At 39.6% G+C, this 22,191-nt stretch overlaps 1 protein-coding gene across 1 annotated transcript in view; it reads left to right on the forward strand.

The window, feature by feature from the left end:
• The window catches only part of LOC118574070 (cytochrome b-245 heavy chain), a 34,459-nt gene extending 12,597 nt beyond the window's left edge, over positions 1-21,862 (forward strand). Inside the window, exons 5-13 of the mRNA XM_036174699.1 lie at positions 1,233-1,378; positions 3,498-3,688; positions 6,730-6,859; positions 9,326-9,418; positions 13,168-13,421; positions 14,890-15,052; positions 16,268-16,414; positions 19,053-19,177; positions 20,366-21,862. Of these exons, the coding sequence (XP_036030592.1) occupies positions 1,233-1,378; positions 3,498-3,688; positions 6,730-6,859; positions 9,326-9,418; positions 13,168-13,421; positions 14,890-15,052; positions 16,268-16,414; positions 19,053-19,177; positions 20,366-20,492 (1,376 nt within the window). The 3' untranslated portion in view covers positions 20,493-21,862. The remainder of the gene's footprint in view (positions 1-1,232; positions 1,379-3,497; positions 3,689-6,729; positions 6,860-9,325; positions 9,419-13,167; positions 13,422-14,889; positions 15,053-16,267; positions 16,415-19,052; positions 19,178-20,365) is intronic.
• Positions 21,863-22,191: the final 329 nt, after the last annotated feature.

Consider the following 22,191-nt stretch of genomic DNA (forward strand, 5'->3'; position numbering starts at 1 on the left):
TTTTATTCCTTTTACTGAATCGCTTTGCTATAAATGTGGACTTTGTGGATTTTTGCAGTGAACCTACAGAAATATGAGCTATAAATTAAAAATATCTTAAGAAAACCCTTGAGATACTTTAGTGATTATTATTATCTCATCATATGTATGTGTTTTTACATGTAATGTGTTCGATTATCACTGTTGTGTTGTAGGTGTTGTTGTGTGCCTAGAACTTAGGCAGTCTCCATGAATTCACTTAAACAATTTATTTGCCAGAAAAAAAAAAACACAAACAGTAATGAACAAAAAGGTCTTTTAGTATGCCTGTGAGGGGAATCTATCTCTTACCTGATGAAAATGAACTCAGTTTAGAGGTTTTAACTGGGTTCCGCCTCTGCCAGATTGTGCAGGACTTTGAGTTTTGCTAAATGAAATTAAATGTAAAATGAAATGTGGTAAATGAAATTAATGTATAATTTTAAAACTTTTAAATAAAAAATGCTTCGAAAGAAATGACTGATACTACCCTGTTAGAAAGTAGCATACTCTACCAGGAAGAATACAGATACAGGTGCCACACAGCTTGGATGTAATTCCTAAGTCAGCTGCTTCTCGGCTAGGTGACCTTGGGCAAGATCTCAAATCAATCTATGCCCTAATGAGCTGATATGAAATGTACTTAGATCATTGGTTTAATATGAGGACTGAGTAATTGTAAAGCTCTTATAACAGTGTCAGGCCCCTAGGAAACTCTAGGCAAGTGATAATGAAATCATCAATGCAGTTTCTTTTTAACTTAAGGGATTCATGCTGTTGACCATCAGTTTGTATTAATTTGATTACATTTGTCTCTGTTCTCTGGGGTGATTTAGCAGCCATCCCATGAGTTCCTTTCTCACTTGAGCACAAATCCATTAGGGAAAAAGAGTGGATGTGGATATATCAAATGTATAATCTTTAGAAATTGCTTGGATCTTCAGAACTGTTAGTTCAATACCTTCATTTTACAAATGATGGAACCAATACCAGAGAGGCTGTATGATTTTCCCATAGTCACACAGGCAGAAAGAAGCTGGCTGGCCTATTAGAAGTGTTTTGCTTCACTGGTTATTGGGACCCAGTTCTAGTTATAGCATCCTAGACCACATTCCTTTGTTTCGCTTGAGAGTCAGAGGCTATGGCCAGAAAGCAACATTCTATTAATATTGTTCATACTTGTCCTCTTTGTTTCTTTTCTCTGCCCTCTTCAGCAATCCACACCATTGCACATCTGTTCAATGTGGAGTGGTGTGTCAATGCAAGAGTCAACAATTCTGACCCATATTCGGTCGCACTCTCTAAAATTGGTGACAAGGACAATGAAGAGTATCTCAATTTTGCTAGAGAAAAAATCAAGGTAAGCCTCCCCTTTTTCGATTTAGATGTTTGCTGGGCTATTAAAACAGAGAACAATGAAAAGCTATAATTTGTCCCTTAAAGTCAACAATGAAAGTTTACTAATGGCTTAGAATATAAGTGTAAAGAAAATGTCTTCTACCTTCTTGGTCCCATGCACACAGACTGCTCAGGTATTTCCTGAATCCTTGGGCTCTGTTGGAGAAATTTTGCATGCAGATCCTGTAGTAACTCACACTCACCCATGACTGTGCACACCAATAAAATAAAGCAAGAGATTCATGTCCAATCAAAGTTGAGCTTACAATGAAAGAGATCTCATACCTTAAAGAAGATAATAAGTTAGTGTTATGCAGATAATGTTATGAAGGACTTGCTAGGCAACTTAGGCTTGCATTAGATGATTTGAGAGAGGATTTAAGAAAGCTAAGCTGGGCGGTGGTGGCATAGGCCTTTAATCCCAGCATTCGGGAGGCAGAGCCAGGAGGATCTCTGTGAGTTCGAGGCCAGCCTGGGCTACCAAGTGAGTTCCAGGAAAGGCGCAAAGCTACACAGAGAAACCCTGTCTCAAAAAACCAATCAATCAATCAATCAATCAATCAATCAATCAATAAAAAGCTAGTACTTGTTTGACTTGTGTATGATCAGGAGTTTGGGGTAGTTCTGGGATTACTATCTTACTTATTTTTCTGGGAGGCAGAAAGAACAGGGCTATCTGTAATAGGCAAAGAACCCACGTTTTGTCTAGATGTAAGCATGTTTCAAAACAGTCTTGTTTTTTTTATTTTTAAAGATTTATTTAATTATTTTTGTGGGCAAAAAATACCTCATGGGTATTCATAGGCTCTCATCCTATGAGTTCCTAAACCTTCTTCCACACAGAAAGGAGCTCAGGCCATGGCTTAGGAAGATAGTTAAATTCCCCACTGAATTTCAAACACATTTTCTGAGTTTAGTAAAACAGCTACAAGACCAAAAAAACTTTAATTTTCCCACATCAAACTGACATAAGAAAAATTGGAATGATCCATAAGTTCTTTTTCTGTGATACCATGGATAATTTTTTTCCATTGTTCATTGTTTGCCCAATGATGTGTAAGGATGACAATTTGGACGTATTAGTTGGAACTAGGTCACTTTTATTGGATCTGTACCTGCTCCAGAGTGTCTTCCTTTTCACTTAAGCTTGTCTCCTCTTCTAAGGACTGCCTTGAGGCCACCAGTATCTCTGCCCAAGGATGAGATCTCAAAGGCTGTGCAGTTACTTCTGCCTGAGAAGCCTTTAACAAATCACTGATGAAAGCAGGCCACGAAGTGCAGCTTCTTCCCCTTTAGTCAGTGCAGACACTGAGGTATATATAGCTCCCTCTCAGACTGCTTTGTGTATGCCTGAGCATATGCAATTCTCTCATCCTTATTCAATAGACTTCTATGATCCTGGAGACAAAAAACAAAACAAAGCAAGGGACAGTGTCACGGGGCATAGCCTCAGCCTGACCCTGTGCATCTCTGTGTACTACAGCCTGTTCTTTCCAACTGATAAGAGATCTGGCCTAGACGTTTTACCATTTTTATTTTCCATTTCCTGAAAATGGACAAAATGAGAGAACATCTATAAGGCCAAGTTAAAGCTAGGCCCGTGAGATGTTATCTTTCTTTTTCCTTGCCGGACTTTTTCCTTTTCTCTGACCCATTCCTTCTTCGCTGAGAAGCTTCTCTTGGAATACCTCATTTCTAAGTCCCTTGCCCATGAACTCTCTCATCTCAGGGTCCGTTCATGGTGAGCCCAGCCTCAGATAGCAGGTATTCTCAGACTTCATTGACCAACTAAGTACTGTGACATTTCCAAATCAAAGAGATAGAAAGCCTAGGATGCTTTGAGGACATCTTTTACTAGGTCAGTCCTTTACAGTTGAACTCCATTAGAATCATCTGAATGTAACAGTTCTTATTTACTATGATTCCTCAACAATGCAAGACTGTTTAAATTTGGAAACCTCAACACAATATCTCTCTGAGAGATATGATGAGACTAGCCAAGGGACAATAATTGTCTTTTCTAAATAGCTTGAAAATGGACACTTCTGAAGTTATGAGCCTACATGTTTCTATTTTTCCAGAACCCTGAAGGGGGCCTGTACGTGGCTGTGACTCGGTTGGCTGGCATCACAGGAATTGTCATCACACTGTGTCTCATATTAATTATCACATCCTCTACCAAAACCATCCGGAGGTCTTACTTTGAAGTGTTCTGGTATACACACCATCTCTTTGTGATCTTCTTCATTGGCCTTGCCATCCATGGAGCTGAGTGAGTTTTCTAACTCCATTGCCAAAGACTTTGGGTTCACTTTCTAGATATATTGCCCAGTGAGAGACACAGTTACTTCCTTGCTTTTATGTGGTCAGCTTGTCTGCTGAAGGAATGGAATAGGATAGCAGAGGTCAGCGAAAAGAAACAGCAACATTTTTGCTTTTTTGTTTTACCTGTCTAATTCGTAATGCAGTTACTTCAAATAAGCTTGAAACATACACCCTGTGTGTAAAATATACTGGCTATAGTTAGTTTCAAGGCCACTGTGTATGATTGTGTAGATTGTTCACTACAAATTCCTGCCTAAAGAGGAGGAAGCTAGTCTACCCTCTGTTGGCCATACATTATTGAAAACATTGGTAGGTTCTTGGATGCCCACCACATTGTTTCCTATGGGTAAATCACAAGTAGGTTAGGCAAAATCCCAAAGTAAAAGAGCTAGTGATCAATCAGTTGAAGAGATTTTTCTGTTGTCCAGCTGATTTTGATTTAAGCAAATAATCATTACTGATTGCCTGCTGGGTATCAGGATCTATCTCGGGAACTGTGGAGGAATGCTAACTAGAACAATACATGGGCATTGCCTTCAAACTTTTGGATATGATAGAAGTAATAACTTCTACCTAGCTCTATGTCAGGTGGTAAGAACTTGACATTCAATGTTTCTTTTAACCCCTCTAATGTGTAGATGTGGAACCCCAAAGTAAAAATGGTAAAATATGTGGGCCAGGCCACTCCCAGCTAGCGTGTAGCCTAGAGAGCAGGTGGGTTAGAGCGGGCTGTGGTGAACACTCCCATAAAGACACACAGTGCTTGATTATACGCTTGGAAAAAAAAAATCTGCTTTACCATCAGGTTTCATTCTTCTACTCTTTCACACCACCTGCACACAGAAGCCAAGCCCAGGGAAGTTCCATGGTGTGTATAGAGTTCCAGCAATGTAAGGGTGGGGCAGGTAAATATGCAAAACTCAAGCCAAGTAACCCAGGGGTGACCAAGTCTTGAGAGTGAAAAGAGGAAGGATGAGAAGAAATAACTGTGGCCAACTTCTGTGTGCGTTCTTAACCTACTTCCCGATTTCAGCTCCTGATATGCTCTTTCTAAGCACTGAGAAATCGGTGGGAATGAGCAGTCTCCTGAGCCTCCTAAAGCCACAGAGTGTCTACAAGTGGAACTTGCACACATTTCAGCTATCTCAGAGAATCCTACAAAAGCGAAGCATTTCTTCCCCTCCCTCCTTTACTAATCCCACCACTTCCTGCTTGTATAGTGGCGCCAATAGCTGTCTGCCTTTGGATCAGACAGGGATTTATTTGCCTTATTCTTGATCTAAGTCACACTGCTTAAGGGATTGCTCAGGATCTTGTGCCGAGGTAACAGCTGAACTGGAATTAAAATTCCGATTTGCAGACTTTGGGTCCTATTACTTAGAGCATGAGGAGAAAAATCGTATTTTTCTATTGTTTATTCCCCATGTGAAGTAGGGAATCAAGACCTTTTGTAATTACTATTCCTTAGACTCCTGCTTTGTACCTGATGTTTTTCATATGCCATGTCCATTGATCACTGAATTCAATATTTAATGAGGAAATGCACCTGTTCTGCAGACGGAGTGACTGATACTCAACAGAAGTTAATTTTACCAAAGTATGAATGGGTAGAATTGAGATTTGAGGTCAAGGCTGTCTGGGTCAAAACCAGAATTATTTTCAATAAATCATTCTGATTTAGTACCCCTCGTAAAAACTGCAAAAACTATACTTGCTTCTCAAGCTTATTCCACAAATTAACTGAGACAATTGGTGGATTGTACTTTTCCTCAAGCCTACCCATAATAAGTGCTCACACAGGAAAGTCTCTTCACCAAGACCTAGGAACAGGAAGGGGTTAGTCTACACAGTAAGTTCCAGGCCAGCCAGAGCCACCTAATGAGACCCTGTTTCACAAAAGGGTAGAGGATGGTTAATGGCCTTGAATTAAACTATTCTCAGAATATACTAAATGATATGCTAAATTTTAGGCATCCCAAATGAAGTTTACAAGTGAACTTCCATGTCTCTTCTATGAATATATTCTGAAGACCATGGCATTTGCATTCTTTGAAATAACTTACTCCATTCTGTGCCTCCCTCTTTCCATCACCAAAATTGCCTAATATTCTAGTATTTGTTTACCTAATAATTATTGGGTTGAACTGAATAGGTATTAAGCACCTTGGGAACACAGTACTGGTGCTCATATCTGTGAGGATGGTTAAATCCTCTCAGAAAGAGATCATTTTTTAAACATTTTCCAGATGTAGTCTCACTATGTAGACTAGGCTAGCCTGGAATCCTCAAAGTCACACTCTTCCTCCCTTAACATGTAGAAATTAGGGATTACAGGTGTGTACCATGCCTGGTCTAGACAAGTTAGCAATCTACAAATAAAGCAGCATTTCTGCTAGCCTCAAGGCCATTGTGTATGGTTGTGTGGGCTATCCAGAATGTAAAAAGGCTTGTCTAAAAGACGAAAGGTAGTCTGCTCTCTGCTGGCCACACATTGGCTTGTAGGAGTGTCTTCACAGATGACTATTTTCAAATCTGCACAAAGGCACCCCATGGGTTAACAATCAGCCTGTTAGAACTATTGTTTTTCTGGGTTCTGTTTGTCTATACACAAAAATGATACTTGAAAAGAAGCACATTCTCCTTAAAAAAACAAAACAAAACACATTTTGGTAGTCCAAGACTCACAATCTGTAATGTTGCACATTGATGTTCTTTGTACCACCACACAGAGTTTTTTTTTTCTATTGTTCAAGATCGCACATTTTCATTTCCTTTCCTGACTTATTCAGAAAGGGTGACGTTAAGAAGTTCAGGTCCCCCTTCAAAATACTTGCAATATGTCTACAATCAGTGTTAAGAGTATATATAGCTCATTGTTAGAGTGCTTGCCTAGCGTATATGAAGCCCTGGATTCCAAGAGTCTAAAACATTCAAGCAGGTTGCTGTCTTGTTATTAAGTAATGTGGACTTACATTTTTTATTCACCAGACGAATTGTACGTGGACAGACTAAAGAGAGTTTGGAAAAACATAATATAAAGTTATGTGACAAACAAATCTCACAATGGGGAACAATACCAGAATGCCCAGTACCAAAGTTCTCTGGAAACCCTCCTATGGTATGTATTTGTATTGCTTCTTTTACTGTGCTGTTACTGGTAGGCTTAAGAAACAAGTACAAATGTTGTGAATTGGCTAGAACCTTTTCTTTAAAAAACAAACTTTGCTTTGATCTGTTGTCAATGTCCTAGAATGAAGTTGAAAAGCAATGCTTTTTCATTGCTCTTTGAGGTTAAGAGCCACCACCACCACCTCCTCCTCCTCCTCCTCCTCCTCCTCCTCCTCCTCCTCCTCCTCCTCCTCTTCTGGTATGAAGATTGCAATAATAGCAGTTAATGTTTTTCAGAGGTGCACGTAAGGATTCTATCCTGCTCTGAGTTGTATGGCTCAAATAAATCACCTATAAGAAGCTGCGGTTCCCAGGAAGCCTATATGGCTTTCCGAACTGTTAAGAAAATAAATGAAGTAGCACACTGTGCTACCTTTAGGACCAGGAGATCCCATCTATCAGGATGACAAAAGTTGCATAGCCAGAATCGTACCAACCCCAAGGGCAGTCACCTTGTGACAGAGGAAGGGTGACACAGGGGCAAACAGGGGCAAACCAGGTGAAACATTTGCTTTCTCCCGTAGAGAACTCTTCTGAGCTCCGTTCTGCGGAGTCTCTATATCTCTGCCTCACAAAGCAAGCTCTATAATCTTCATGTGGTCTTTCCTTCCTTTGCAGACACTATGCTGTGCTAGCCACTGGTATAAAATGAACAAAACTCAAAATTTGTCTGGGGTTTCTGACTAGTATTATAACTATTTTCTTAAGCATTGCATAACATAAAGACAAATCCCCTATTTCATTTTCTCCCACTGTTTTGGCATGGGAATATTCTTTTACTGTGCCCATTAACTCTATAGCAGCTTTTGAGTAAGTATCCTTATTCATGAACGAAATCAAGCTGACTCAGCAGTGACTTGCTCTTATGATATTCAGCCATTGATAGAAAGTGTAAAAACCAAACCTTATTGTTAGTTCTTTTATGGGCAGAGTTCCTTGATGACAGCTGCAGTGAGTTCTACTACCTTTGCAGGCAACAGCCAGAAAACTACTTCTAGGTTTCTGAGGCTATCAAAGGAAATGTCCAAAGCTGATGCCATTCAATGTCACTCTACGGTATCACACAGAAAATAGATGAGAGACTTTCAAAGCATCTATCTTAGAAAGATGAAGTAGAGCAAACTAATACTCCTCACCTCTGTTACAGATATTCTTCAGTTTGGCTAGTGATGTGGAGAACCCGAGTGCTTTCAATTTCCAACAATATAATGTCAAAAATATAGTTTAGTAGACTCTTGAAACTATAATGTCCTAGCTATTGTTTCTAATGCTGAGATCAAACACCATGACAAAGAGCAAGTTGAGGAGGAACTGGCTTATTTCACCTTATAACTCTCAGGTCACACTCCATCATTAGGAAGTTAGGGCAAGAACCCAAGGCAGGAACCTGGAGGCAGAAACTAATGCAGAGGCCAAGAAGGGATGCAGTTTACTGGATTGCTCCACATGGCTTGCTCAGTCTTCCTTCTTATAGAAACCAGGACCATCAGCCCAAGAGCTGGGCCCTTCTACATCAATCATCAATCAAGAAAATGCTCAACAGACCTGCCTACGGAAAATCTGGATGGAAGCATTTTCTCAATTGAGATTCCTCTTCCAAGATAACTCTAGCTTGTGTCAAGTTGACAAGAAAAAAACCCCAAATCAAAACAAAACAAAACAAAAAAAACCAACCAGGACATATGAAAAATATGCTCTTATTTTCTACTTCAGATTCCATTATAGAAAATCAAATTTTAGATATTTTAAACTTTTTGGTACTTCAATTATTAGATTTGGAATCCAAGTGGTAGGGCTGTTGGGCCTAAATGTTTATATAGAGCCTAAAAATCTATAAAGCAATTTCTGTATTCTGACCAGAGACCTAGATAGAAGCCTTAGAATCTTCATGTGTGTCCCTTCATCAAGGACATTGCATGGCTCCTAGAGTTTACAGAAATAGTGAAGAAGACAGCTGAAGTCTTGCATAAAACTTGTCAGCTTGCAAAAGATTAATTTCAGATTCAATCGCTGGGAGAAAACCATGCAATGTTGCATTAAAAAATCTCATGTTGCTGAAACAAGACAGGTTGTTCTGATACCATCTTTGCTCTGTTGTAGGCTAGTCCAGCTTCAGTTGTGATGCTGAAAGGAAACCTCATCCTTGTAGGAAGTTCCTCTTTTGAAAGTCTCACACTACAGATACAGATCGTATAACATATAACTCCAATGTGGCTATTTTACTGGCTTGATAGTTTGTCTTAACTTTTGATATTTCCATAATTAGGTTTTATGGAAAATTGCTTATCAGTAGTAAATACTTAAACAAGCTTACAAAGCTTAGCCTGGCTTGTAAAATGTTTTCGTCTTCTGAATGTTTCATTAGCTGTTACCACTCCCTTAGCACATCTCAAGTTTGTATTTGATGTGATTACAGACTTGGAAATGGATAGTGGGCCCCATGTTCCTGTATCTCTGTGAGAGGCTGGTCCGGTTTTGGCGATCTCAACAGAAGGTGGTCATCACCAAGGTATTTGCTGATGTGGGAATTCTTAGTAACTATCACATGGGCAAGTCTCCTCACATTCTCTATATTGTTGGTCAAAAAGGCCTCTTAGCCACATTTCTTTCATTAAACTGAAAATAGAACGCATACAGTTTATTTTATTGAATTTAACTTAGTGATGATATGGATTGGCCTTTAAGTGGGGACAATATAAGGTATCACTTCCTGTGATTGCCCCTCCACCCACACTGTATGTGTTAGTGAGACAAACAATTTTAGGTACTAAAAAACAACAAGAAGCAAACAAAGGAGGTTGAAAGATCTTTCTAGTTCCTCCTTCTATTCTTTACAGGTAATCATAGTGTATTAGAGCTGCAGTGCCCAATGTGTCAAGTGGATGAATACATAAGCTTCACCTTGCATTTGGTCTCCAACCTCCAAGTCTGGAGTGCTCTTTCTCTATTTCCCTATGTTTTGTTTTTTGTTACTAAATAAGAGACATGAACAATTAGATGGACTAACAGATAGATCGACTATCAGATGATAGATAGATAGATGATAGATAGATAGATGGTAGATAGATAGATCGACTATCGGATGATAGATAGATAGATGATAGATAGATGGATAGATGATAGACAGATAATAGATAGATAGATGGTAGATAGATAGATAATCATATGATAGCTAGCTAGCTAGATGATAGATAGACTATCAGATGATAGATAGATAATCAGATGATAGATAGATAGATGATAGATAGATGGTAGATAGATGATAGACTATCAGATGATAGACAATCAGATGATAGATAGATAGAAAATCAGATGATAGATAATCAGATGATAGATAGATAGATGATAGATAGATGGTAGATAGATGATAGACTATCAGATGATAGATAGACAATCAGATGATAGATAGACAATCAGATGATAGATAGATAGATAATCAGATGACTGATAGATAAATAGATAGATAGATGATAGATAGACTATCAGATGATAGATAGGTAGATAGATAGACGGATAGATAGACAGAAAATTCCTAGTTGCAGTTTCAGTAAACACCCAACAAGATTGTTTTGTCAAATAAAATTTAATTCTAATCAATTCACTTCAAAAGGGATTTACAAAAAGCCTATTAGAGGTTCTTTCTTGAAAGGCACTAAAATTCCTTCTGTCTTCCCAGTAACTTTTTTCAGTTGACACCTGTGGAGAGGCATAGCAGCACTAGTCGTGCTGGCACTGGGAGTTTTGCAATGTGGGGCATGCAGCTGCTCTCCTGTTATGCTACTTACATCGTATTATTTTTAAAAGTCTGGCAATCAACAAAGGGGCCTGCCACAGTTTTTCCCTTCATAAATAAGACATGACCAAACCAGACAAATGTTTCTCCTTAACATATTTCTAGGGTAAATTTGTTATCTTGTGAAGAAAATAAATGTTCACTTTCTTTTCACGAAAATACAAGAAACAGGTTATCCAAAAATATTCCACTGAGAGTGCTGTCTACTAGTATATTTTATTTAGTTAAGTCCTCTTTGTGATTGTAGTAATAAAATTGCAACATGAAAAAATTATTTTTAACACACAAAATTACAACATGGTGAACAATTTTCAACATAATTTTCTCTATACAATATAATGCTTTCCAATTGCTTATTGCAGAGCAGAGGAAGTTGTTTGCAGCCTTGTCATATGAGATACATCTAAATACCAAGTTTTGAAAATGTTTTACAATGTTTTGGTGGTGCTAGGTGTCAAACTCAGGCATCACATATGCTAAGCATATACTTTGCCACTTAGCTACAGCCTTAATAGTAACTTTTATTGGTAGTAATTCCTGCACTTCCGCAGCTCACTTATGAACAGAAAAGCTGAGAAACACCACTGAGCATTGAAAAGGTGTTGTTTCTGTTCTCCAGAACTTTCCCTCCTCTAATGTCCTTTGGTTTGTCTGTACATGAACCTCTGAAATTCTTCTAGGTATCGTAGGTGTCTTTGAAAGAACAGTATATTACCTTTCTGGTTCTTTTTTAGTTTGATTACATTTTCATTTAGCTTGTAATTGTACATATCTATAAGCTACAATGTAGTGTTCCCCTATGTTATACCTGTGTAATAAAATAAATAGTAGCACAGCTCTCAACTTAAACATATATGATTTCACTGTTATAAAAATATCCAAAGTCCGGATGCCTTGCTAAGCTTTGATGCAGGGGGAGGGGCTTGGTCCTGCCTCAACTGAATGTACCAGGCTCTGCTGACTCCCCATGGGAGGCCTTACCCTTTTGGAGGAGGGGATGAGGATAGGCAGGGGGTGGGGAAAGCTAAGATGGGGAGCAGGAGGAAGGATGAGAGGACGATCTGTGGTTGGTATGTATAATGAATAAACAAATTCTTAAATAAAAAATATCCAAAGTCTTCTAGAAGACTTGATACATGCAACAGCAGAACCTCTCATCCTACCTGACTGCAATGCAGTACCTAAGAACCCCTATGTCTTCCACTCCACTCTCCTTATCCTTTGGGAACCACCCTTTTATACTCGATTTCTATGAGCTGAATTCTTTTGGATTCATCATATGAGTGAGATTCTGCTGCATCTGTGTCTGGCTTATTTCACTTATGCCATTCAGGTTTGTGTTGCATGCGGCAAGATGTGTCATCTGCTGTGTAAATACACCACATTTTCTTTATCCAGTCATTGTTCACACAGTTAGGGTGAGTCTAGAGCATAGCTGTAGTGCAGAAATAAACTTGGGAGTGAAGGTATCTTTTTGATAAGAAAGAGTACCTAGTTTCTGTTTCCCTTAGTCTGTTCTGTTTTAGAATTATCTATGCATTTGCTCGAGTTGGATCATTTGAACAGACCTTCTATGGACAGTTGTGTGTATGGAGAATAAATATAGTACCTGGCTTAAGATGGCATCCTCCCTAAGTGAGGAGAAATGTAGAAACAGCCCATGGAATTGGGCACATTAAGGTGTGATTCAGGACAAGAACAGACAACATGGTTAGCTTCATTTGGGGGCTGTTACAATATAACTAGTCAGTGAAATCTCTATATTCTAGCTGCCAGTGTCCTTTCTCATGACCAGGGAAGACAGAAAGAATGAAAAGGCAACTTTTTTCCCCCTATTTTTTGTACCTTCTTTAGCTTCTGAGAGAGAGAAAAATTGTAACAGACTGATTTCCTGTAAAGACAGTGAAACAGAGAACTGTATACCAACCCCTTATTAGGAGTGTGTTCTCAGGGGCTGTACTCACAATGAAAGTAAAACAAGACGTGGCAGCACATTCCCATGATCCCAGGAATCAGGAAGTTGAGGGAGGAGAGCATGAGCTCAAGGCCAGCTTGGGCTACATCATGAGTTTCAGGCTACCCTGGTCTACATGCAGGAACCATGTTTCAAAACAAACAAGGAAAAAACATTAAAAATAATAAGACAGAATGGGGAAGAGAGAAGGGCTGACTTGGCTCACATTGCGGTTGCAGCTGCAATGTCAGCTGGTCCTGCAAGGGAGTGTTGGAGTTGTCTCAGGCTGAAGAGAAAGAAGACTTGGACTTTGTATCCATAGTTCAGTTCATCATTAGCCAGTGGCTACAACTGAGGGCAAATCCTAATGACAGATATATCTGCTTCTGTGTTGGTCCTAATATAAGAAACACAGACAGGGCATCTTAACTAAGTATTTTATCCATGTAAACCCAGAAAATACAAATGTTTTGTTGACATGTAATTTCCAGGGTTATGTTTTATTCTATAGGTGGTCACTCACCCTTTCAAAACCATTGAGCTTCAGATGAAGAAGAAGGGGTTCAAGATGGAGGTAGGACAGTACATTTTTGTCAAGTGCCCCAAGGTATCCAAGCTGGAATGGCACCCATTCACCCTGACCTCTGCTCCTGAGGAAGACTTTTTTAGCATCCATATCCGTATAGTGGGAGACTGGACAGAAGGACTATTCAATGCCTGTGGTTGTGATAAGCAAGAGTTCCAAGATGCCTGGAAACTACCTAAGTGAGTACAGAACACATACTGCAAATGTGTATGAGTTTGGGAAACATAGTGCTAAATAGTTGTGATTCCCTGTCTCACCACATGATCTGAGTGACAAAGCACAGTGGTTTAAAGAATATAGTTGTTTCTGTTTACCGTTGCATGTGGAGTATTTATGCATATGCTTAGATATCTTAGGTAAACTATAAAGCATTGAGATCAAATATTAGTAACACCCTCAACTTTCTTTAAATATGTAAAGGTCAAAGCCAAGTTATATTAACTTTTTCTGAACAGCAAAAGTCTTATCAGAGATATTCTTAAATTTTAAATGACATCATTTGTTTGAAAGTATTTTTTACTTTGCATCCTTCTTTCTACTTGTCTAACACAGTACTGGAGACTCAATAGAAGCGAAAGAATGGGTTTTTGAATTGTTTAATGAATAAACAAATGGAAAGTGATGCTATCAACTTAATACTATGTTATTATGTAAAAATTCTTACTTAAATGTGTAATGCAATTAGGAATTTCAAATTTGGATTGCCTTACCGGGCATGGGGCCCATGCCTGTAATCCCAGTACTTGGAAGTAGAAGTGGGAGGATCAGTAGTTCAGGGTTCTCCCTGACAGCATAGAAACTTTGAGTCCCGCCTGGGCTACATGAATTGTTTCGAAAAAAATACAACCAAACAAACTAAAAACCAAAACCAAAAGCCAAGGGGCTTCCTATATGATTTGTTGGGTAAGAGAGCTTGCTGTGCAGACCAGATGTTCTGAGTTCAATCCCTATCCCCCAGGATCACATGGTTGAAGAAGATAAACTCCTGAAAGTTGCCCTCTGATCTCATGTGTTCTTTGGCATATTCACACATAATAATAATAATAATAATAATAATAATAATAATAATATACAAAATATCAAATATACTTTAAAGTATACTTTTGTATAACAAAAGACAAATGTGAGCTGGAAAAGATGGCTCAGCCATCAAGAGCTCTGGCTGTTCTTCCAGAAGACCTGGGTTTGATTCTAAGCACTCACAGCTATCTAATTCCACCATCCTTTTCTAACCTCTATGGGCACCAGGAATACACCTGGTACACAGACATACATGCAGACAAGACATCCATACACAAACAATAAAAATAAATCAAGAGGTGTGTGTGTGTGTGTGTGTGTGTGTGTGTGTGTGTGTGTGTGTGTGTGCATGCGTGTTATGTGGAAAGAAAAAAAAAGAGCAAGAAAATGAAAAAATGCTCATGGTAAGCTAGCAATGGTTTTCAGTTGGATAATCATTCATATTTTTACTTTCATCCCCATTGGTGGCATTAGATGACTTAACATGAAAGCCATTTTATAGAGGTCCCCCCATACATACACTACCTCGGCAGACTCAACCTACTGCACATCTCCAACAACAACAATCATTCTACTTCCTGTGCAGATAAAGAAACACCCACAACTATCCCCTTCCCTTCCATCCAGGATAGCAGTCGATGGGCCCTTTGGCACAGCCAGTGAAGATGTGTTCAGCTATGAAGTGGTAATGCTGGTGGGAGCAGGGATTGGAGTCACGCCTTTCGCCTCCATTCTCAAGTCTGTCTGGTACAAATATTGCAATAATGCCACAAATCTGAGGCTCAAAAAGGTGAGTTCCTCTCATTTCCTGGAAGGCCTGGATTAGATAGCATGCTGAAAAGCCAGGCTTTCAGACATCAGGGGAAGGGCAGTGAAAGAGTTGAGTGATTGCAGAGAGGCATGCTTCTCCTCGGCGGGTCATCAGGTAAGTTAATATGCTTGTGTATAAACAGACTGGTTAGCAAAAGCAATATGCTGTATTTGTGTAGCAGTATTATAAATTCAGCAAATTCGAGAAAACAGCCTCTCTATCATCCTTCATTATGTAATGACACTAGATTATATAATGAGATTGACTCAATTTTTGGCTCTTCAATACTGCTTTTTAGCAGGACAGGGCAGGAGAAATGGAACTTTTTATTTGCCTATGGATGTCTCCTGGGAATAAATTCCCAGGGGATTGTTACATGTCAATTACTTGATGAAAGATGTCTTTGTGAACCTCAAAGTATTCTAGTACCTGTGATAACGGTCTGAGGAAAACTAACTTTTCCCCAGGAGCTTGGGAGAGTCTGGCAATCCCAGGCAGGGAAGATGTCCTATAGTAGCCACTGTTGATTCCTTTGGCCATTCTCAGAGCACATACATAGGAAGCCATGGATTCTAGGAGAGAAACAGCAGGTGACAGAGGGAAGCTAGAGAGCCACAAGATGAGGGTTAGCTCTGTTAGCTAAACCATCAATTTATTGATTTACTTTTAAATATTTATTTTCATGTGTGTGTGTGTGTGTGTGTGTGTGTGTGTGTGTGTGTGTGTGTGTTCATGTGCCACATATGTAGAAGAGTGCAAATGCCCTTGACTAGGAGTGACAGGCAGTTGTGAGCCACTTGACGCGGGTGCTGGGAACAGAACTTTCATCCCCGGGAAGAGCAGAAAGCACTCTTACCCACTGAGCCAACTTTCCAGCAGCTTCCAAAACCTATTTGTTTACTGATCTACCCGCTTGACAACCAGAGAAGGTTTATATAAATTAGCCTATGGAGTATCCACAGTGTGGCAATACACACCTGCAATCCCAGCACTTGAGAGGCAGAAACAGGAGAATCCCGAGTTTGGAACCAACCTGGCATATATTAAAGACCCTGTCTTGAAACAATGACAAATATCACCAGATTTCTGAAAACCTGTTTCTAGGCCTTCCGGACATCATGGAAATGTTTCATTTGTTGATGCTGATAAAGACTGTCCCCTATATGATCTGATTTGTGCCCCCTCCTTCTTCAGATCTACTTCTACTGGCTGTGCAGGGACACGCATGCCTTTGAGTGGTTTGCAGACCTGCTGCAGCTGCTGGAGACCCAGATGCAGGAAAGGAACAATGCTGACTTCCTCAGCTACAACATCTACCTTACTGGTTGGGATGAGTCTCAGGTGAGGACAAGAATCCAGTTTTCAGGTCCTTCTTGGTGTGTCCAGAGCTTGCTGGCTTCCTTTTACATGTTGATAGGTTCTGTGCATGGCTTTTTTCCCCAAGGACAGCTGATGGATTCAAGTGACTCAGCTTGCTCACACTCACTCACTCAGTATCACCATCAGATATTTAGACTGTTGAGACTCGGTTCCTAACTAAGGGGCCTATATTGACATTAGAGCACTGTTCCCAACAAGCAGCAGGAATCTCAAAGCAGATGGATAAATGTCATCAATTGGTGATGAGGAGAAAAAAATCTATGCTTCTCTCTTGTACATAGTCCTTAAATTTATATGTTATGCGTGTTTTCTGATATATTCAATAAATTTATATGCAGTCAGCTCACCATGTACTTGAGGTTTTGCTCTGTATAATCCATCAGCCTAATCAAAATATTTGGAAGAAAAGTAACCATACTGAACCTATACAGTCTTCTTCTTGTAAGTGCTCACTAAACAATACAGTATAACAACTAGTTACACAGGATTTACATTGTCTGAAATGTCATAGGTAATGTAAAAATTAAAGTATGTAAGAAACTTGAGCATTTATGGACTTGGGGTCCTACAATTAATCCTTTGCAGAGTCTGAATTCTGTTTCAGGAATTTGTTCTTGTTTGTTTGTTTATTTATTTATTTATTTGAGACAGGGTTTCTCTGTAACAGTTCTAGCTATCCTGGATCTCGCTCTGTAGACCAGGCTGGCCTCACACTCACAGAGATCCGCCTGGTTCTACTTCCTGAGTGCTGGGATTAAAGGTGTGTGCCACCACTGCCCAACTCCCAGGCGTTGGTTTTAGTGTATATATGGACTACCTAATTTTATTTGTCAAATTTATTGTCTAATTAGAATCAAAAGCCTAGAACTGAGTAGGTTACTTGCATAAAGGCATCCAACAAGTAAATGGCAGTCTGACTGTTCCAGAGCCTGCACTCCCAGCAGTTTGTGCTTATTAATAATAAATAAATCAATATATATAACGAAGAAATTTGAATATATATTATATATGCATATGATATGTGTGATGAAAAATATTTGGAGACTACTAAATAAAATGAGTCAGTTGTCTCCAACTGAATGTAATATAGCCTCCCACAAGGAACATTTAGCAATATAAGCATTTTATATTTGACAAACTTACGAAACACTGTGTGAAGCCTCATTAAGGCCTATAATAGTTAGTTTTAAATATCAATCTGGGAAGGTAATATATTGAGTAAATATTTCAATCAAATTGACCTAGAGGCATATCTGTGGGGGACTGTCTCAGTTGCTAATTGGTGTGGGAAGATGCTGCCCACTGTAGGTGGCGCCATTCTCTGGGCAAGGAGCCCTGAACTATATAGCACAGAAGAAAGTGAGGTAGAAGCAGAAAACGAGCAGCATGGGAGCATTTATTGCTTTCTGCTCTCAACTGTGGATATGACCAGCTGTTTCCAGTTCCTTCCACCTTGCCTTCTCCACAATGGTGGACTGGAATCTGGAGTTGTGAGCCAAATAATCCCTTTCTCTCCTAAGTAGATTTTAGCATACTTTGTGACAGCAACAAGAACGGAATCGAGGGTAGGTTCCCTGTAGTATGAATTTATTTTTCTTAGAGGGCAATACGGTCCTTAAGGACAAAAGCAGAACTGTGGAGTCAACCAAGGAGGAAGCAGTTAACTTTAGTATTATTTGGTTCAGCCTTGCAGTCAGCCAAAACTTGCTCTATGTGACCTTGAGGTCAGGATGTGTCTAAGACAGGAAGGAGTAAGAGCTAACCGTATTTATTGTCTTCAGTTTTCCTTTCAGCTAGCTTTGTTAGCTTAGCACCAGGAAAGAAGAGGTAATCGTGTTACCATCATCAGTTTCCCTCCCGCTCCATGGCCGTTCAGAGTCACGGCCATTGGTTCACCTTGAACCCTGCCATGAGTCACAGGCAGCTGCAGGTCTAGATCACTTACTGATAGGCTGGGGCTGATTTCTCTTCATCCAACAATGGAACTCACTTGAAAATGAGTTATGAGCAGCTGGGAGATTTCCTGTCATAGCATTGGAAATTCATCTTTCAAATTTTCTACTCCCCGCCCGCACTAACTGGGCCAGCAGTAAAGGTCGGTAGGCAGCTGCCTCTAGCAGAAGGGCTTCTGTAACATATAAAGGCTGTATCTCATTCAGGGACAGTTCCTCTTTTCATTCTATGTCATCTCATCTTTATGTTCTATTTCCTTTTTTCTTTTACCTTCAAGTTTAGGTTGGCCTTGTTTCGATTGCAAAAGAGGAATTTTCTCTTTATTGCTTCAAATAATGTCTCCCTTACACCTGAACTTTTACAAAGACACCTTCTGTAAAGGGAGTTACTGACCATTGACTATGCCATTGTCTCATAAAGAACTGACTTATTGATATCCATATGTCTAGCATAGTATCTGGATAGCAGATGGGTATAGAGGACACTTTCACTCCCTTTCTTCCTGAATAGCAAGCACCCCTTCTCATCCTAACCAGTGTGTGTGTGTGTGTGTGTGTGTGTGTGTGTGATGAGTGGTAAGAGCTTGATTTGTGAAATTTCTGTTATAGCGTGCTTCTTTTTTCTGAATGTATATCCTTTGTTACAGGCCAATCACTTTGCTGTACACCATGATGAGGAGAAAGATGTGATCACAGGCCTAAAACAAAAGACTCTGTATGGACGGCCCAACTGGGATAATGAATTCAAGACAATTGCAAGTCAACACCCTAAGTAAGGAGTCCTCCACTAAAGTGTTCTTGCAGCTTGTGGTCTACCAGGGGCAGCAGCTCCTGATATTTGACTGTACTTTATAGTTTAAAAGTTAGCATTAACATTTCCATAATACCGTAATAGGGTTGAGTTCTTCTCCAACAGATGTCTCATGTCTCCAAATTTAAGAAACAATCTTCAAATCATAGCAAGATTACATGGAGAGTAATTCTCTCAACGTCCTAACCCAAGCTGCACCATAGCATTTCTTTATTTTAGTTGCCCATATTTCACTAGTGTATATGCTTAAGTAGTGAGTACAGCTTATGCTTGTTATTAAGAATATTATGCCTTCATTTTCAATTCAAGTGTCTGAGTCAAATCATCAGTTGACAGATGACACAAGTTTCTTTCTTTTGTCACTACGGTTTATCCATTATGAAACCTTGAGAAAATTCCCCTGTCTCCTAGAACACACGGAAAACTCACGAGCTTACCATAAATATATCTGTTTGAATAGATGTGGCATACACTTTGACTTGCCATTTCACCAAGATCTTGTGATCTACGAACGTGCTGGGCTCCAGGCATAGCTATTCTGATATGCATGTGGCCCATTGGTCCCAGGTTTGATATACCTGCTTTATTTGGACCATTGTTTCCTACCCTTGGATGGGCATATAAATTACCTTGGAATGTTTTTACATACAGACTCTGATGTATTAGGTGTGAAGTGGGGCCCAGGGACCTGCATTGTTAAAAACATGATGTTTTTTTAAATGCCATGGGAACACATTTTGAAAAGCAAGGATTTCAACTATAAGACTTCAAGGGATGAATCTGCTGTCAGAGCTGGGGTACCCAATGAGGGTTTGTTATTGATTTTTAAATACTAGAAAGATTTGGAGGGGTGGCTAGAGTCCTACAGAAAAGTACACTGTACCTTCACATAGTAGCCATGATATCCTTGTGGCAGAAATTTCCAAAAATTCTGCTTGGAATTCATTTTCTGGGAGTATCAATCACTTATGGGTTTTCCAGCTGTCCCTACAATCAGAATTAAGCCCCATCCTTGTGAGTAATATGAACATTTGTGTCATCTGAGGAAAAAATAAGAATGGAAGGGGCTCTACTTAATAGGAAATGTACCCACCTACTTTGTTGTCCAATTCACGCCAAAGCCTGAAACTTTCTCTTCTTTCTCCAAAGCACCAGAATAGGCGTTTTCCTCTGTGGCCCTGAAGCCTTGGCTAACACCCTCAACAAACAGAGCATCTCCAACTCTGAGTCTGGCCCTCGTGGAGTCCATTTTATTTTCAACAAGGAAAACTTCTAACTCACTCTGTCATGAAGAAACAAGTGTCTGCTGCCAAATGCCCCAGTATTGCTGGTTGAATGTATGCATTCCATCCTCTGAAGAAAGGAGGAGGAAACTATAATGTCACAGCCCTCTAAAAAGAATTCTGAAGATTGCTTGCTAGTGATAGGTCACATTTGCATGGAGCTTCATGGCTTTCAAGGCACTTTTCCAAACATTGTTATGTTGCTTTATTTCATATTTCCCTCTGTCATGCCAGAAAGGAGTAAGGCAAGAATTGTCTGGCACTCATTTTAGGAGAAACAATGGGAGCTTGAATAATTTCAGCACCATCCTTCAGATTCAGAAGCTGAAGCCAGATCTATGCCATCTGACTCCAAGTGTGGTAATCTTACCCTATTTAATACTAGGCTGTCTCAAGAATCAGTTTTTATACCCTCCCCTAACAGGAGAACAATCAAAGAGTAGCTCATCATTCTTCATTTTTGTTTCATCTTTAACATTAGCATTATGTAAAAAGAGAGTGTTTTTTTATGGAGGAGATAATGATGCTGACCGTGACTTAATGCTTACTAGTGACAGTATTGGCATGGAAGTGTATTCCAGTTTATCAGCACAACAGCCTAAGGGGGTCAGAGATTATTCCTACAAAGGAACATTAGACTGATTGCAGTTAGGGTAGCACTCTGCATTTAGCATGGTGCTTGGCAGAGTGGGTGTTCAAGGTCAGTTTACTGAATGAATAAACAAATGAATGCAAACATTTAAAACTATACAATGCCAGAGTGGAATTAATTTAAGGCCAGAGACAAAATTACTCTTCTGCTACTTTTACAGACTAGAGGATCCTGATTGCTCTGGGGATGGAGAGCAGGATATGGACCAGTAGGGATAGTGTGGCCTAGTGTATTCATCCCATTGTTATTTGGAAGAATGAGGGATGACTTCAGAGACCTAAACCCCTATGATGATGCTGGCTAACACTGCTAGTCTTAGTCCATAAAATGGGAAAGAAAAACATCTATTTACTGCCAGAAATGGTCTGCTCTAGCCAACCCTGGTGAATTTTGAACTGAATTCTAGCAAATATGTATCTGATAATACATATCCTGCTTAGGGTCTTTTTGCTTAGATGCCCACACAAATAGATCTAATGTGTATAGACAATAGCTTGTTTTACTATAGCGTTGTCCTCACCACAATTTCCAGAACTACCATCTTCCTGAAATATATAAATCCTAGAAATTGTAATCCCCAAATAGTGAAATCACACCCAATATTTTATGGGTAGTCAGCAGTGTAAGACAGAGTCTAAATCACTGCTAGAGTAGTCACACGTTCTTAAAACACACACACACACACACACACACACACACACACACACACACACACACACACACAAAACCCAAACAAACAAACAAACAAAAAACCTACTCCCATTGCTGGGAACTAAAAACAGCTATGATTGCTCCATCACCAGGGATACAAATATTTCTAACTATTAACCTCTGGTAATGAGGAAGAATGAGCAGAGGCCTTGTTGCAGAGAAGAGAAAGTGTGGAGACAACAGAAGAGAAAGTAAAGTACAGCATTCGAAAGGGCAAAGGCAGGGGAAGGGTCTCACAGCGGCCATGTTCCACCCTCCAGGTCTGGTTTGTATGTATTGCATGGAATTGAAAAAAGCATGCAGACTCATCTTGTTTTGATTTCATCTAG

The sequence above is a fragment of the Onychomys torridus genome, chromosome X, assembly GCF_903995425.1.
Source record: "Onychomys torridus chromosome X, mOncTor1.1, whole genome shotgun sequence".
Lineage (NCBI taxonomy): Eukaryota > Metazoa > Chordata > Mammalia > Rodentia > Cricetidae > Onychomys > Onychomys torridus.